The sequence below is a fragment of the Pelophylax lessonae genome (assembly GCF_965119305.1).
Source record: "Pelophylax lessonae genome assembly, chromosome: 1".
Classification (NCBI taxonomy): domain Eukaryota; kingdom Metazoa; phylum Chordata; class Amphibia; order Anura; family Ranidae; genus Pelophylax; species Pelophylax lessonae.
This window is the reverse complement of record NC_138768.1, coordinates 672819879-672837590: the sequence shown is the minus strand read 5'-3', so window position 1 is coordinate 672837590 and position 17712 is coordinate 672819879. Positions and strand designations below refer to the sequence as shown.

Genomic DNA, 17712 nt, shown 5'->3' with positions numbered 1-17712 from the left:
CCAGCTTGACATTTTATCCAAAACGTTCACTTCAGCCATTTTAGAAATCGCACAGTAAAGCAATCTTTTAGGCACACACATTAGTGGCATTCATGTTCTGTTTTGCCCAGGAAATAAATTATAATTGTAATGTTAATATTGCCATTTAAAAAATGGTTTCAATCCTTTAATGGACACAGCATTATGAGCAAGAAAAAGAAAATTGAATTTCTCCCCCCCCCTACATGACAGAGACCAAAATGTAAATGTTGGGATATAAGTTTAAATAGAACAGCTCTAACATGTTGTACATGCCAATCCTTGTAAACAAATGATATACTCCATACAGAACATCTATGGGATACCAATGAACATGCTCTTACTAAGGACTATTATCCTTCAGTTGCTCTTAATGCTGTTTCAACCACTGGCTTGAATGTCATTTACAATATCTATATAAGGGAAAATAATAGTCTGAATGCAAATTTCTAAATATTAGCATTTTTCCTCCCATGGTCACTGTTATTGGATGCACTGCATTTATCTCCGTAATCATGAATGCTCACAAGTGATGTAGCGGGCATGGATTATATCCCAGCTTTGCAGCAGAGTTGCCATATTAAAACATCTGCCTTGGCCATGAAATGTTGATCTCACTCTGCCTGCTGGGTAAATCAACCCCACAGTGCACACATAGGTTTTTCAGCAGACTGAAGCTTTAAAGCCCAGCTACAGGAAAATTAGAAATAGCTCCTTTTGCTAGAGGAGAAACCCTTTTACTTTTACTCTCTCCTTTTAGTCTCTGTTCCCCCAGGAGATGGCTCTGACCACACGATCCAGAGGTAAACTGTCCCTCCAGGAGCAGGGCTACGAACCCTGTTCGTTTCTTAATGATGTCAAGACCATAGACCGGTGGAGCGTTGGGGTGCAGACACTGCTGCGAATTGTCTAGTTGCGGGGAGGAGCAGAGGATCCTGGAAATATACGAGCAGTTAACCATTGCAGTGCGGGCACAACCCCATTGCATGAGAATTTTTTAATTTGCTCAAAGTTGGGCTTTAGGAGGAATGACTAACTGTACATCTGCTATTATACCATATTTAGAGGATTGCTTAAATCAACATTTATGTAAGGATTTCTGTTCATGGAATTATAAATGTGTAATTTGGACTTCATCTTTGGCTGTGATGTTAAAATACAAAGAAATTAATAATTAAAACCTGAACTTATACAAGATTAGGGATTGGTTTTTGTTATCGCCACTTAAAAGCAATTTAGTTTTTGGTCAATGTATTTTTTCCATTTTTTGCAGGCACCCTTGACATTAACTCATCTTAAGGGATCTGCTGAAAGATTGCATGGTGAAGGCACACATCACTTTGGGTTAGCTTAGCAATCGATTTAACCCAGCAAATCTAAAGTTTCTTGCACTAAAAATCGGAAAGTATATAAAAACTGGAATGGATATAAATACATTCAGAACGTAGTCCAAACCAGAGCCTGTACAAAGGCAGATTTGGCCTCAACACATTTAAGCTTTGTGACTTTATAGAACAATGGTATTAAAGATGACTTTAATCACATAAATACAAAAAAAATATATATGCAATTAAATAGTCAAAGTACCTCAAATTTTGATAAAAGAAATGTAACATTGGCCCATAATTCTTATGGCTATTTATCCAGCAAGGCCCCACACTGTCCTCGTTTTCTTGGGAGACATAATGCACAATGGACCAATGTATACAACTGAACAAAAAGTAACGTGTGAGTGTTGCGTCCTCAGCAGCCAATCAGAAGCTTACTTTTAAATAGGTGGCAATATCTATTACAAGCTGCAACCCTCCCACTTTTCTTTCAGTTCTTATGCAAGCATCTAAAGTAGCATTTCACAAGAAGAAAGCATGCAACATTTCTAGTGCTGACAGTTATGTGTCCTAGGCTGTAAAAAAAAGTCATTACTCCAATGGCAATAACTATAACCTGAACTCAAAATCCCCCTCTCCCTTTAGCTTTATAATGAAAAGTTATTATTGTAACTTTTTTCTCCCCCGTTTTGTATAAAAAATGGAAAAGGCATGAAATGAAACATCACATAGTTAATTAATGCTTTATCAATGTTCACAGGATAAATATAAGTGCACATACATTGTAAATGGCTGTGTAGAGAAGACGCAAGTCAGTGTTACAAATGTGACAACATTGGAAAGTTTTACTCCCGAATACACGTGTACATTAACTATGTTACATTACTGTAATTAAAGACAAAGGTTGTATTTACCCTATGCTTAAATACAATACCTACCAGGATTTACATGTCTCAAAGGCTTCCAGATTTCAGTGCTGGGCAAACAATGAGCAACAACAATTGATATTGTAGAACATGGAAGCTCAAATGAGGAGCATCCCATCTGTAAATTATAGTTCTCCAAGAGGCCTAAGAGCTAAGTGCACGAGATGAGTTTTCTTTCAAAACAATGGAGTATGAAGACCTCTTCTAACACGTTAATGGTGTCCTATATTACAATGAAAAGGTTATTTTTCTAATGTGTAGCGATGAAACATTTGACACAGAAAGGAACCATCGCTGAAACGTAAACATGGCTGAGTGGAGTTTAAATAAAGGAAAGTCATTTGAAGATCACTTCAGATGAAAGATGAGATGCTTTTATCCATCCTGAAATTGGTTCATATCCAGTGCAGAAAATCCCACTAAACTGTGGCTGTCCATTCACTGTAAGTACCGGTAAACCTTAAAACAGTGGTTTCCAGAGTCTGCTACGACAACATGACCATCTGATGTCAAGGCAAGTCCTTGTGGACCATAGAGTGGGTCAGCAGAAGTGTTGATGTAGGATAAAAATGATCCACTTCCATCAAAAACCTGAAGATTAAAAAAGAATTTGTCATAAATAGATTGTTTACTTCTCACAGGGATGTCCTTGTGGGAGGTTGTGGTATTCTTAGGACCCTTAAATTTGTATGCGCTACCAGATAGCAGTTTACTGAGCGCACATGAATGTAAATAAGTGCCACATACATAGACTGGAAATAGGTTGTTGGAGAAACATGGACTTTAAAAAGCACTGAGTATATTAAAATATAACAATTTTATTGATACATGACTAAAAATACATCACAAACATAAATGACTCGCCTCAAGAAAGGCGTCAATAAATGTAGCTTCCATAACACAATAAGGTATAAACACACACACAAACAGTAGTAATTGCGGTATTTTTAGATACTTCACATCCACAGGATCTCACAAAAGATGACAGGTGTGTACTGCCGTCCATCGAGATCGGTTGATGTAATGATAAATATACAGAATATTCATCAAGCCAGGTTGCTCGACATGTTTCGCTTAGAAAAAGCTTCTTCTGGAGCCAATAGTTCATTGCTCTGTATATAGTCAAAAATGTCAACATGGTATAGGGCGCAGAGCCTCGGTAATTTAACAGGGAAGGGGGAATCAGCGGCCAGGAACAACCTGGAGACAATTGGCGGTTTATCCCCATTCGGGGAAGGTGGAGAGGCATTTGTTGGCCATATTCTGGGATTACATCCACAGGCAGCAAGCTCTGCTGTGGTTATCTACTGATTTTTCTAACCCTGCCCCATATGAGTTCTTAAGGAACAATTGTATTGTTTGGACTTATCCTGACCCTGATAAAAACTACAGGTGGTTAGTATTAAGGACACGAATTATACCTCTATCAAATTGTCTCCAAGTTGTTCCTGGCCACTGACTCCACCTTCCCTGTTAAATTACTGAGGCTCCGCGCCCTATACCATGTTGACATTTTTGACTATATAAAGAGCACTGAACTATTAGCTCGAGAAGAAGCTTTTCTAAGCTAAACATGTTGAGCAACCTGGCTTTATGAATATTCTGTATATTTATCATCACATCAACCGATCTTGATGGACGGCAGTACACACACCTGTCATCTTTTGTGAGATCCTGTGGATGTGAAGTATCTAAAAATACCGAAATTACTACTGTTTGTGTGTGTGTTTATACCTTATTGTGTTATGGAAGCTACATTTATTGACGCCTTTCTTGAGGCGAGTCATTAATGTTTGTGATGTATTTTTAGTCATGTATCAATAAAATTGTTATATTTTAATATACTCAGTGCCTTTAAAGTCCATGTTTCTCCAACTACTTAGGGCCCTTGCACATGGGCATCAAAATTTACTGATGTTTCCTCAGGATCTTATTGACAGCAAGTCCCTGATTAGAAACCTGAGTAATATTCAGTATAGGCATATAAAAGGTGCGGAAGTGTATAGACGAGTAAAATTCTTCTTCATTGCTAGTGCTGTAATGTAATCATTTATAAACATGCTTATTTACGACTAAACATGTGCATGTGAGTAAATTACTGCAAATGTAAAATGTTCTATTTTTGTTTTATGGTTCTCTACTCATCGCTGTATTACTGATCTTTGCTCAGCTGCATGCATTGTTGTATAGACAACAATGCATCTATTTTCAAATCAGTAAAAAACATGGCGATTGTTTACTCCCATGTGCAAGAGGCCTTATAGTTTAAAGCTGAACTCCAGGCAAACAGCTAAATATGCAGTTTAAATACATACAGTATATGGCAAAAGATTCGTAACTACATAGTTAAATAGTATAAACAAAGAATGTAGGAGGGATAGTTGGCGCTGCCTAGGGAGAAATTGGTGACTGACAGTGCAGTCTGGTAAACTAACACCAGAAAATGAATAAGTAAGTAAATAAAAATGGGTGAATAAATATACGTGAATGATGTAAGAACTGGTGATATTAATAAATACACCATGTATAAATAATTAGAGTGATTTATAAAATACAAAGTGAACTGATAAGAAATAGTGAATGATTAATAACCCTTGTAAAAAGCAATTCCGCACACTGAGATAAGTAAATCCTGTGAATAAACAAATATATAAATAATCCAATCAATAAAGTTACACTACTAAAAGTGACTTAGTGCAAAACATGTGGTTTGTGCTATGGATCTTAAAACAAAATTATATGGTGATATATCCAATACTGTGATAAAGTGCTACATAATGACGGATGACGGAGACACATAATGTAGAAATAAATAAATGAAGAAAAAGTCACTGTTTAAAAAAAATATATATATATGAGTGTAAAGTTCGTGGATATGCAAGTCCCAGGTAAAACTTGAAAATGGATGGTGAGAAAAAGTGCTGGGGCTCCCCACTCTCCCAGTACTGCACTCACCAGAACGGAAAACACCTGCAGGGGTGTCACGCCCCAATAAATGAATCTGGCTGATACAAGTCTACCTGGGATCTCTCTGTGTATGTCACATCCCAATTCCTAGATGGAATTGGTTGCACAGACTAGGTCACATATAGCACGGATCCTCATTCAATGGAACAGCCCCCAGGTGAACAAAAATGGGAAGGACTATATAGTGTAAATCCACGTATTAAATTTTATTAGGAAATCAAGTTAACTTACTCACATAAGCAGAGTAACATCAAACGTAATGCGAACGACAATGCCGGAAGGCAAATGCTTTCCAAAGATCGGATGCGGAAGTGACTTAATGGCACTCTACACGCTATCCACAAGCATTACACTCATATATATTTTTTGAACAGTGACTTTTTCCTTCATTTATTTAGTTCTACATTATGTAGCACTTTATCAGGGTATTGGATATATCACCATATAATATTTTTGTTTAAATGTCCATAGCACAAACCACATGTTTTGCACTAAGTCACTTTTAGTAGTGTAACTTTATTGATTGGATTATTTATATCAGAAAAAAGGACTGAGCACCAAGAAAACCTGAACACTCAATCACCCAGCGCTTAGTATAAAAGACTAAAAGAGCAGCCACCTAAATAAATACAAAAATTGAAAAACAGGTGCATATAAATACGCACAAGCGGCGCTTAATGAGTTATCCACATAGGATGCAAAAGTAATCATAAGCAAATAAATTGCTACAAATGTATAAATTAAATATAAGTCCACAGTAATTAATGTAATTAAAATAGAATAAAGTCCGTGCTGATAGAGAAGTCCAACACCACTTGGCCTCAGTGCGGGTATAACGCTCCACCTTGACGTTAGTCAATGTGCACCTCCACCTCACCACTCGTGGGATATATGCATATATACGCTTACCAGAAGGCTCAAGCATACACGCCCAATAATGAAAACCAGTCTGGACTCTCTCCGCAAACGGATCCTTGGAACACCGGGTCATACACAGTAGAAAATCTCCCAAATGGTTGCGGTGCATAAGGATTATTTATATATTTTTTTATTCACAGGATTTATTTATCTCAGATTATGGTGTGCAGAATTGCTTTATATAAGGGTTATTAATCATTCACTATTTCTTATTTCAGTTCACTTTGTATTTTATATATCACTCTAATTTTTTATTTATACATGGTGCATTTATTAATATCACCAGTTCTTACATCATTCACGTATATTTATTCACCCATTTTTATTCACTTTTGATTTTTCTGGTGTTAGTTCACCAGACTGCATCAGTCACCAATTTCTCCCTAAAGGCCCGTACACACTTGACGGAAATCGGACAAATTATCCTCCGATTTTTCTCTCTCTTGCGTTCATAACCGTTTTTAGTTGACAGTGCATAAATGTTCACGAAATTTCTCGTCCGTTTTTTTTTGGGACATTTGTTCCTAGACTTTTCGGGTTGTCAGCAACTTCAGATCATGCGCGGTCTTTCGTATCCGATTTTTCACGGACGTACTGCATACACAATAAACGAAAATTGGTTGTCTGGGGACTGACGATAAAAATTTTGGTGTTTGTCCCTCCGTTTTTTTTCGTTGAAAATGTCGGCATCGGCTGCTGAAAGTTGTGTACACACTAGCCGAAAATTGTATGATTTTACCTCAGACGGGAATTTTCAGCAGATTTTCTACTAGTGTGTACCCCACTTAAGCAGCGCCAACTATCCCTCCCACATTCTTTGTTTATACCTATATAACCTCCGGTTATATTTGAGGGAGGCTGCAGCCAACCATTGACCACAGTGCAGAATCTTTCCCTTTACATAGTTAAATAGTAGATACAATTGAAAAAAGAAAAAAAAAAAAGGACACGGATCCATCCAGTCCAAGTTTGTGATTTAAGAATATACACTTTCCTGTATGTAGCGCTTATCGAGTTTTCTGCAGTCCTGTAATTTAGACAACCCTGCCAGTTAGTTTATCACGCACTTAGAATTTCACTCTGACTATAGTACAACAGGAAAAAGATAAACCTCCACTTGGTAATTTAATAATGGGGGGGGGGAATCAGCACACTGATGAAGCCATTCATTTGCTTACCCTGAGCTCTCCAACTCTCTGCATATTCACTGCCTGAAAATGTGCTCTTCTACTGGGCTCAACAAGCTACTAGTGCTGGACCTCCCTCTTCGTTTCTTTATATAGTGGATTACAAAAGGCAAATAAAGGAACATTCTGATACTTAAAAAGGTTCTTCACCCAAGTGAGAAAAAAAAGACAGTAGCTACAAATACTGTAGCTGATGACTTTTAATAAAAATACACTTACCTGTCCAGGGGTTTAATGCCCTCCTCACCTGAGCTAGCTCTTCACTGCTTGCGCCAGCATGTTTCACAGTCAGCTTGCCGCTGCACATGCGTAAGCCACACTGCGCATTGTGAATGGTCCCACATCCCTCTGGTGATGTGTCCCAGAAGGCTGTGGGCAAAGGGAGGGGGTCTGAACTTATCTGATCTCTACTCTATCTCTACTCTACTCTCTCTCTCTGTTATCTGCATGACTCACTTCCAAAAATCTAACTCAACACCACAGAACTCTAGGGGATGACCCTACCCACAAGCAAACAGAAGGTGACTGACAGCCTTTGCTGTGCAGGTTTCCCTATTATTCGGTGTATAGGGAGGTGAGTCCTTTGCCTCCATTCAGGTTTCAGGTTACAGTGGGTGAGATTTACTAAACCTGGAGAGTGCAAAATATGGTGCAGCTGTGCATGGTAGACAAACAGCTTCTAACTTCAGCTTGTTCAATTAAACCTGGAAGCTGATTGGGTTCTATGCTGAGCTGCACCAGATTTTGCACTTTCCGGGTTTAGTAAATAAATCCCTCTGATCTCGCCTCTCTAGTCTGTATAGTCTGACATCAAATCCCTGTCCCCTGCTTGCTGAAGCTTTCAATTGTGTGTTTTAGAAGGCTGTACAGGAGAGATTGTTGCAGATAAACAGGTACAACATATGTAGTAGGATTTGTTTAATCCCTATGTACGACCTGAAACTTGTCATCTCACTGGGTATATGAAAAGCTTCACAACCACTTTAACTATGTGTTATTCTGATGCGAATTTTACACAGACCAACATCTTTGTATTATGTTCAGAAAAAATGCGGCACACTACGATAAATTGGTAATAGCCATTTCTTGTTGATTGAAACAACAACATGTGACTTAAAGTGGTTGTTTCATAAACTACACACAATCTCATCGGTTATAAAGCTTCCAATGCTGCAGTGTATGTCCTTTGTTAAAAAACGATGCCCATTTCTACCTGATTTTACAGCGCAGATTGGCAGTCACATGACTCCTCAAGGCTCCCTCTCCCGATCTGACAGCTAGAGCAGGAGGGGCTGAGATTCCCCCACTGATGTCAGTCGGTAGAAGGGGAGGAGAGAGCAGAGACGTCAGCTGGGGAGAAGGGAAGCCTGGAAGAGTCACGTGACCGCCAATCTGCGCTGTGAAATCAGGTAGAAATAGGCATCTTTTTTTTTTTTTTTTTTACAAAGGACATAAACTGCAGCATAGGAAGCTTTATAACAGAGGAGATGGTATGTGAGGTCTAAAGCTATTTCAGCAGCAGGAAGGGGGGGGGGTGGGATTTGTAAGAGCTAACAGGCAGGGAGGGGAGGGAGGAGAAGGACAGAGGAGACCAAGAGCAGGGCTGTGGGTGACGGAGGCACATACACTGACCACGGTTTTCTCGGGCTCAGAAGCCATGATACACCGTGGTCAGTGTACAGGGGGAGGGCAGAAACTGTCAGGATCAGCCAGGTTTCTTAGGTGATACAGGGGGACCAAATGAGACAGCACAAGCACTATGCTGTATAACATGCTTTAAAGGAGCAGGATCAATTTTTTTTTTTTAAAAGGTAACAAACGCTTTAAGCGGGTCATACACTAATCTAAATTTGGCTGGTCTGTTGGCTTCGTCTGTAGAAGGGACATGTTGGAAAACTTTTCACGATCAGTGGCTGCAGTTGCTGAACATTGTATTCCAACAGCTGTGGGTGCTGCTGTCAGAATACAATGTCCTGGTGGGTTGTTTCCTTCTTCCACCTTGTTTGTGCAGATATAGGAAATGATTTGTTTCTTTCATTCAGCCCACTGGCTAAAAAAAAAAAAAAAAAAAAAAAACACAAAAATGTATGGCCAGCTTTATACTCAATCCAAAGTTGACTTTGGATTTCAATGCTGACGCAAGACATGTAACATTAAACTATAAAATCTTGTGTTGAGGCGCTAGCTCATTAAAAAATATGTGTCCACATATAAAACAAATACATGAAATTAAATGAAAAACAATATAGTGCTACTACTTTAACAAGAGGTGGTCATCCTGTGATCAATTTCAACCATGGCAGACCTTTGTGCAATTTCTATAAAAACACCCCGTGTTGATTAGTGCTCCATACTCTTCTTTTGAGCACAAAAAAGGTGCACTTTTTAAGGACTTCCTGATGACGCCTTCCTGTGAAATGCATTGAGGTCCTTGTAGCAGTGATACTTCCAGTTTTGTCATGTCCAATTCAGGTGGAACGCACGCCGGCTCTAGTAACAAGTGGCAAGGATTGTATACAAACCAAGTGATTTTTTAGTGGGTGTAGCTGCATGGCACAAGGAAATGCGAGTTTTACTGGCTTATGTTTGTATGAGATAATCCTTTTAAATAAACATATTGCATAATTATTCGTTACGTTTTTTTCATTCTGGGATATCCACACTGGATGTATGCTGAGCCTATTCTGGTACTAAGGAGTTCCATATAAGCGGTAAGGGTCCAGGTGGCCCAAAGTCATACTGGTGACACTGGATGTATGCTGAGCCTTTTCTGGTATTAAGAAGTTCCATATAAGCGGTGAGGGTCCAGGTGGACCAAAGTCATCTGGTGAATGGCTCCCCTTACTAAAGGTGGAGGAGCACAAAAAAGGAGCACTTTTTAAAGAACATGGAGCACTAATCAACACGTGGTGTTTTTATAGAAGATGCACATAGTTTATTCATGGTTGAAATTGATCATATGATATTCATTTATTGTTAAAGTTGTAGCACTGTATTGTTCTTTCATTTAATTTCATGTATTTGTTTTTTATGTGGACACGTGGTTTAATGAGCTAGCGCCTCAACACATGATTTTCTATGAATTTTTTTGGCACACATCAAAAACTGATGCCAGCTGCTTGCTAAATTATTAGAAGGTTTCATAGGAGGCACCATTTCATTTTTCTAATAATATTAAACTATGCTGCAAATAAGAACTATCAGTCTAGGCCTATAAAAAGAAAAGACCAGTGCATCCTCCTTGCACTATACTTGCCAATTTGGACCCATGACACCATGTTATTTGCAGCATTAATACTTTTTACTGGCAATCTATTTCGCAGGATCTGAAGGGTGGTGGGCTGTGATTGTAAAAAAGCATACAACTAATATAAGGTAGGGTGTTTCTCCGATATTAGGAGCCTCCACCCTGCTTACATCATTACCTCAGCTTTCTGCACCTTGGAGCTTTGACAGTCAAGCTCCGTTTACCTTTTTCTGCATGAGATACTAGAGTTAATTACACAAAATGTCACAAAGATGTGAGACATACTTTAATATTCATGCTGACATTGGCAGCAAATGTGTGTGCCTACATTAAAGCAAGTTCTACCAGTTTAGTTAACAGAACTCTATGTTGTAGGCCTCCACTGCTGGGGCATCAAGATCATTCATAAGCAATGATCCCAAGATATGCAAACTCACTCAACATTGTTTGTTTTTTTATTAGGCGTAAGTAATTCCATATAGATCCATACATTGCAGTGCTGTTCTTTGGGATCAGGAGAGTTAAAATTTTGTCCCTTGGGGACCGGTGTCTAAGCATTAGTGTTGCGGAGGACAATATAAGGAGAGTTTGCACGCTGCTTTGTACTACACAATTAACTACACTTGTATTACATGCTTCAATTTCATTTACATCCAAATCAATGCATGAATATATTTAGACAATGTCAAAGCCAGCCACCTGGAACATTCTGAATCTAAATACGTTCAGAAGACTCCAATCATCTTGTTAATCAGAAGATTTTTCTGTTCTTGCTGTTGATTTGTAGTTTATCAAATTGGTTTATTAGAAAACAGATATGTACAGAATATTGTCTTTCCAGAAGGCACAATAATTACCGTATTTTACAGAACTTACTTGTATTCTGCTGTTTCCCCAGTCAGCTACAATGATATTTCCATTGGAATCTACAGCCACTCCTGTTGGTGCATTAAACTGTCCATTGCCTTCTCCATTTGAACCAAACTTCAATATGAATTCGCCATCTTGGTTAAATACCTGGACAGAAAAATGTATTTAAAAATGTTTAAAAGATAGGGCCTCTAACGTTAATGATATATAAAATATTGCATTTACAGGCTTCAAGATACAAATCAGCATGTAAACAAAAAATTGCGGCATTCCTGAGGGCTTCGTACGAGGAGAAGCACGCAGGAACGCCCCAACTTTTTGTTTACATGCCAATTTGTTCCTTGGAGCCAATAAGTGCAATATTTTGTATACCATTAAAGTGTTATCCTTTATCATACTATAGGAGCGCTTTGTGTTTTATATTTTTTGGGATTTAACTTTATCATCTGAGTGGTTCCCATCTATCACGATCCGTGAGAGGTCTATCTTCTCATGCTCCATTAGACAACCTTTAATCTAGTGGTCTTGCAATCTGGTAAGCGGATTAAAATGTTCACCTTGGGTGTGAAGTAACCATTTTTTAGTCACCCTTTATTCTGTAATCATTTACATCTGTCACCACTGATGGCTCTTTCCTTGCTGTAACTACTTCTGTGGATCCGGTGTTTATATTCACCTCTTTGGACTTTTCAAGCACCATTTCTTCATATGAATGTTAATTTGTAATTGCAGCGCTGCACTCTTTGTTTACAGTACATAGCATATTATTTTTACACCATTTGTTCCAAATCTGCATACAGTAGCTTCAGATTGTTTGGCCATCATCAGCGCAGTGTATAAAAACCATTGACTGTATCTTACAAAACTGAAAAAGTGCATAAAAATCAGTAGATTTGGTGCAGTTAGAGTTTTCTAAACAGCTCAGACTGTTTTATTTAAGCTGGCCATAGATGGATCGAATCTCATTCGATTCAGCAGGGAACGACCAAGATTCGATCCATCTACGTGCAGGTTGATTGTGCCCAAATCCATCTATCGATTGATTTGGGTACAACCAGTATGTTGGGTGGCTAGCATACGATTATTGCCAGTGGCTATAGCTGCCAGCAGTAGGCATAGTGATCTTCTGGAAGAGATGGCTCCCCGCGACCCCCGCCAGGAGAACACAATAGCTCTGCAGGAGGGATTCCCCCATCAGCACTGACTGTGTTATTGGGGAAATCAAGCAATTTTGTTTTTTGCAACCCGTGCCTGTGGAAAAGAAAATCGTATTATCTATGACCTTCTTAAGGTCAATATGCGAAAGTGCACAAAAAACTCTCCGCATACCATCAATCAATTAAATACCTCTTCATAAACCAACTGTGAGTTTATTTTATGTAAAGCAGCTAGAAAACAGTTACGTTGCCCCTATTTATCTAAAATCTAAACCCCGAATCTTAAAATGTAATATATTGCAGCTCACTGGTTCTTCGGATTTGGTGCCTGCATTGCATTTATTTCCTTTTTCAGGCTAAGAACATTTTTAGCAAGTACAGATCCTCTATCGATCCGGTGCTGTACCCGTCTGCAGCACACCTCCGGGTTTAACAAGGGATTCTGAATGCAGCTGGAGCAATTACCTCCTGCTGCGGTCGTAGCAGCCATGAGCTTGTATTTATTTTCTTCAGCCAGCTCCTGGCTGTCATGTAAAAGTGATTTGGGTAGCTGTGTATACAGTGCAGGTGGCCTGGCTTCACCCCCCCCCCCCCCACAGTGATAACAATAGTTCTAGGTTCCTTATTTACAGTTTACTCTAAATTGATAAGTTGTAAAGGCCTTTGTAGTGTCACCTATTGATTATATTGGGTACCATACTTTTTATCCCTTTTTTTGGATTCAAGCAGTTTTGAGGCTTGATGCATTTGGTATCTATTTACTATTTATCTTATTTCTACTAGCTCATCTTACTTTGTACAAAAAATAGGGGAATAAATTGTGACTGTGTGCAATAAAATTCAATTAAGTGTATTTTTGTCCTGAAAATATAGATTTGAGAAAACAGTTATGCAAATATCGTGCAAGATAAAAAATTGCAGCAACCATCTTTTTATACTACAAGGCCTCTGAAAATTAAATAATGTTCTGGGGTTTTTTAAGTGGAATTCTAGCTTACACCTACCATAACCAACCAGCCCTAAAAATACTTACCTATTTTCAGGCTGCTCCGGTCTGATTATGTGATCTCCCCTATGTCAGCCAGTGGCAGCTGCAGGGCAGAGGAGATAGCACTAGGAAAACCTGCAGCATTGACATCACCCATAGGCTTCAGTGGCCCATTCGTTGTTGGTGCTCCTTCCTCTACCCTTAAGCCACCACTGGCTGACACAGTGGAGCCGGGTCACGTAAATGGACTGAAGCAACTTGAAAATAGGTAAGTATATACAGTACATCTTTCTTACACAGGTTAGTGTTAGGAGGGTGGAGGGAAAATTTTTAAGGCTAGTTAAATTGAAATTCCAACTTAAACCCAAGTGATTTCATAGTCAAAAAATGCAGATGTTAACATGCAAACAAAAAAAAAAAAAAATTGCTCTAGAGGAGCTTTTCTCAACCTTTTTAACACCGGGGAACCCTTAAATACCTTTTTGTTCCTAAGAAGCTCTGCTAATAGTTACAAATCTACCGCTCACAGCACATTAACATGACAGTCAATGAGAATTTTCCTTACATTGGTGATCAGTGGGAAGAATCCCCCTTACAAATAGCTAAAAATATATTTATTGCCAGTGGTTACTGAAGTATCAGGGAAAGATTTCAGAATGGCTTCAGAGATGAACCAGAAATCTCACAACCTAGAGGCTGTTTTGATCTGCAGATCCTCTGATACATTTTTATTGTTTCATAGCTGCTCCATCCCTCCAGCACATTTCAATTGGCCAGTGAGTCTGCCAAGTATAGCGATGGGACGAAAAACAGGGGGAAGGTAGGAGGGAGCAAGCAAGCCTGAACACAAGCAGGATGGACTTTAATCTAAAGGCCAATGACTCAAGTCCTAAAGCTACTAGATGAACATGACAGCCTTATAACTTGTGTTAGAAGTTTTGTGTCCAGATTTGCAGGGGCAGCATCCATACTTAATAAAAAGAAGTTTCTTTAAAGCGCTAGTATACTCCACTTTTTAATTTTTGCTTACAGGTAAGCCTATAATAAGGCTTACCTGTAGGTAACATTAATATCTCCTAAACCTGCACTGTTTAGGAGATATTCACCCTGCATGCAGCCGCTGACACCAGCGGTGCATGCGCTCTGAAGGTCTGGCGTATCCTGCCGGACCTTCAGAGCTCCTTGCCGGCTCCTCACTGGAAAGTGAACTCCCGCACGCATGCTTGGGAGTGACGTCATCGCATCTCCGGCCACTCACAGCGCCGGAGCCGCCGAACCCGGGAGAGACGCCAAGGGAACATGTTAGCTCCCTCAGCGGTGTCCAGGCGACTGTGTGGGGGCTTCGTTCTAAGGGAAGTATTTCATAATGTGCTAGTATGTGATGCATACTAGCCAATTATGCCATTGTCCTGCAGGTTTATTTTTTTTGTTATAGTACACAGGGGAACTGCTTTAAGTAGCAAGACATATATTAATTTGATAATAACATAGGATAATACTTCAGCCTTAGAAATCTTTAGAGTACCAGGTGAAAAAAAAAAAAAGTACCTTGACAGAATGGTTATGGAAATCTGTTACAATGATTTCATTGTTGCTGTTCACCGCGGCAAAGTGAGGTCCTAAAGAAACGATTGTAAAGCAAACAATTACAACAGGACCACAGTTTACTACACGCAGATAGAGCTGTCATTCTGTGAAAGAGCAGTGGCAATACGCAGAAATTGCTGATCAGACAACTAATCCTACCAACACAACATGCTTTGTTAGCGGGACATACACAAACATACATCATCCTATAGCTGAAAACAATGTGCCAGGATTACTCTACATTATATGACAGCCTTCATCATTCCAGTCAATCAGGTCTGTCAAACACCTTTTATTAGTTTTGCACAGAAGCATTTGACTATTCATACATGTTTCTGGGAATTCAGACAGTTGTGTACAGATAGAAGTAGATATGTAGGCTGACAGTATAGTCCTCTCCTTCTGACAATGATAGTGGTGAGTCATATTTGAGTGACTTAACTACCAGCATGCTTTTATTAGGTGTATGACTCAAAGTATTGAAGCCAGATACAGCCCAGCAACTAGTATTTTCAGAAGGAAATGGATGGCTTGTACAGGTTTTCTTTAAGTATTTTATTCCAACATTTTTTTTTTTTTTTATTACAATTACAAAAGCTTGCATTATTACTTATGATGCACCTATTATATTAATTGAGACAATAGGTAGACAGTTCTGTAGCATACTCTGTTAATCCTGCTGGGGAAGCCACAGTTTGGTGATTGGTATAGGATATTTCAAAGTATTCTGCACTTTGGGTTAAGAAGCTTACAAGTAATGACAAATACTGTACCCGTGTAACCAAAATAATAATAATAATAATTTGTAAATTTATAGTATTTTTTTTTTTTACACAAACAATTTGAGGTCATCTACCAAAAAAGTATACCAAAAGGACCGATCATGAAGTAAAAATTGAGATCATACATTACCAGGATTGCATTAAAGTAACCCAAGATTTTAGGCAGGTGCGGTCTACTTTCTCCACTGCAGGTGGTGCTCTCCTGCAGCAGTACTGCAGTTGGAGAGGAAGCAAAGAATATGGTTCCCCTCTTGTTCCCTGAGTCAATGGAGAAGTTATTCCATTGGATGCTGCCCAGCAGTAACTCTAGCAGCCATCTTGGGTCAGGCAGAGCCTTTTTAATGCCCTGGCTCCCAGGTTTGGTGGGTATTTTGCGAGTTAGTAGAGCAGGGACAGGTACCCCGCCTGGTTGGGACAGAATTAGTGGCAGGTAAAGGTTCCCAATGAGGAGGGAACGCATTGGGGTCCCAACCTCTCTGGACATCTACCTGCTTGGGCACAAGACAGCCAGGCCACACACTGCCCCTCTCAACAGGCACTGTCAGTTTGGCTCAGTCCTGCTTTCTACACACTGTTGGACCTGTGAGTGTTCCCAGCTGGGCTGCCTTCCCACTGGGTTGTTTGTTAACTGTCTTTGCATTATTTTAAATACAAGTTCTTTCATCGCACTGGGACTATTGTGTTGATTTACTAAAACTGGAGAGTGCAGAATCTGGTGCAGCTGTGCATGGTAGTCAATCAGCTTCTAACTTCAGCCTGATCAATTAGGCTTTGACCAAAAAAAAAAAAAAAAAAAAAACCTGGAAGCCAATTGGTTTGTATGCCAGATTATGCACTGACCAGTTTCAGTAAATCAACTCCTGTGTGTTATTGCTGCTGCACCCCACCTACAAGATGACCTGGGGTTTCGACTCCTTTCGTCTGGCAGTACTTTTACTGCAGATATGTATATGGATACACTTGAGGGAGGGGGAGCAAATTGGCTCACATTTATTATTATATGGTGCAGCCAGCAATAAACTACAAAAAATGTCTTGACCGCACTAGTACAGTCCTCAAGCAGGACACAGAAAGAGGTGCAAAGGAGCAGCCAGAAAGAGCAGTCAAAAGAAGGCACAAAGAAACAAAAGACTTTACCCAAGTGACATGCTTTCTGCAAATAGTCACTAGAGCGTATTATACAAGCAATACAAGGATTATTCCACAGAAGAAGGTGGGGTAGATATTATTATGAACTGTACCTGCAAACTGCTTGTCTCCATTTCCTCGGCTTCCAAACCTGGTCACAATTTTTCCATTGGGCTGGAAGATGAACACACAGCATGCTTTGTTGTCTACCACTATGATGTGTCCATTGCGATCTACTGAAACACCCTTAGGACCCATCAATTTTCCTGATCCAATTTTTGTCTGTTATAAAATAGATAAATACCACCAATGAAGCACATAACAATCATCATTTTATTCCTTCTGCTTTATATAGTCTTGGGCAAGTTGTAAATAGGCTGTCATATGCAATATAATTGTTTAAGCTTCCACAATGCAAACCACCACAATGTTGCAAGTCTAATACCGAATATTATAAAAATAAGCTATAACAAACCAAACAATTGCTCATAATAAAGGTGATCTACACAATACACATTCAGTAAAGTTAGGAACATTGATCTGACAGTTATGTTTGAGGATGTAAGTATTTATTATTAATATTTAAATGCATTTTTTTTTTTAAGTAGC

General features: G+C 39.1%; 1 protein-coding gene across 3 annotated transcripts in view; it reads right to left on the bottom strand.

The window, feature by feature from the left end:
• Positions 1-2029: 2029 nt before the first annotated feature.
• TRIM2 (tripartite motif containing 2) overlaps positions 2030-17712 on the bottom strand; it is a 229513-nt gene continuing 213830 nt past the window's right edge. For all 3 annotated transcript variants that reach the window (XM_082257346.1, XM_082257345.1, XM_082257344.1), the window contains exons 9-12: positions 17217-17385; positions 15155-15225; positions 11468-11608; positions 2030-2863 (exon numbers count right to left, since the gene is read on the bottom strand). In XM_082257346.1, coding sequence (XP_082113472.1) covers positions 2711-2863; positions 11468-11608; positions 15155-15225; positions 17217-17385 — 534 coding nt within the window. In that variant the 3' untranslated portion in view covers positions 2030-2710. The remainder of the gene's footprint in view (positions 2864-11467; positions 11609-15154; positions 15226-17216; positions 17386-17712) is intronic.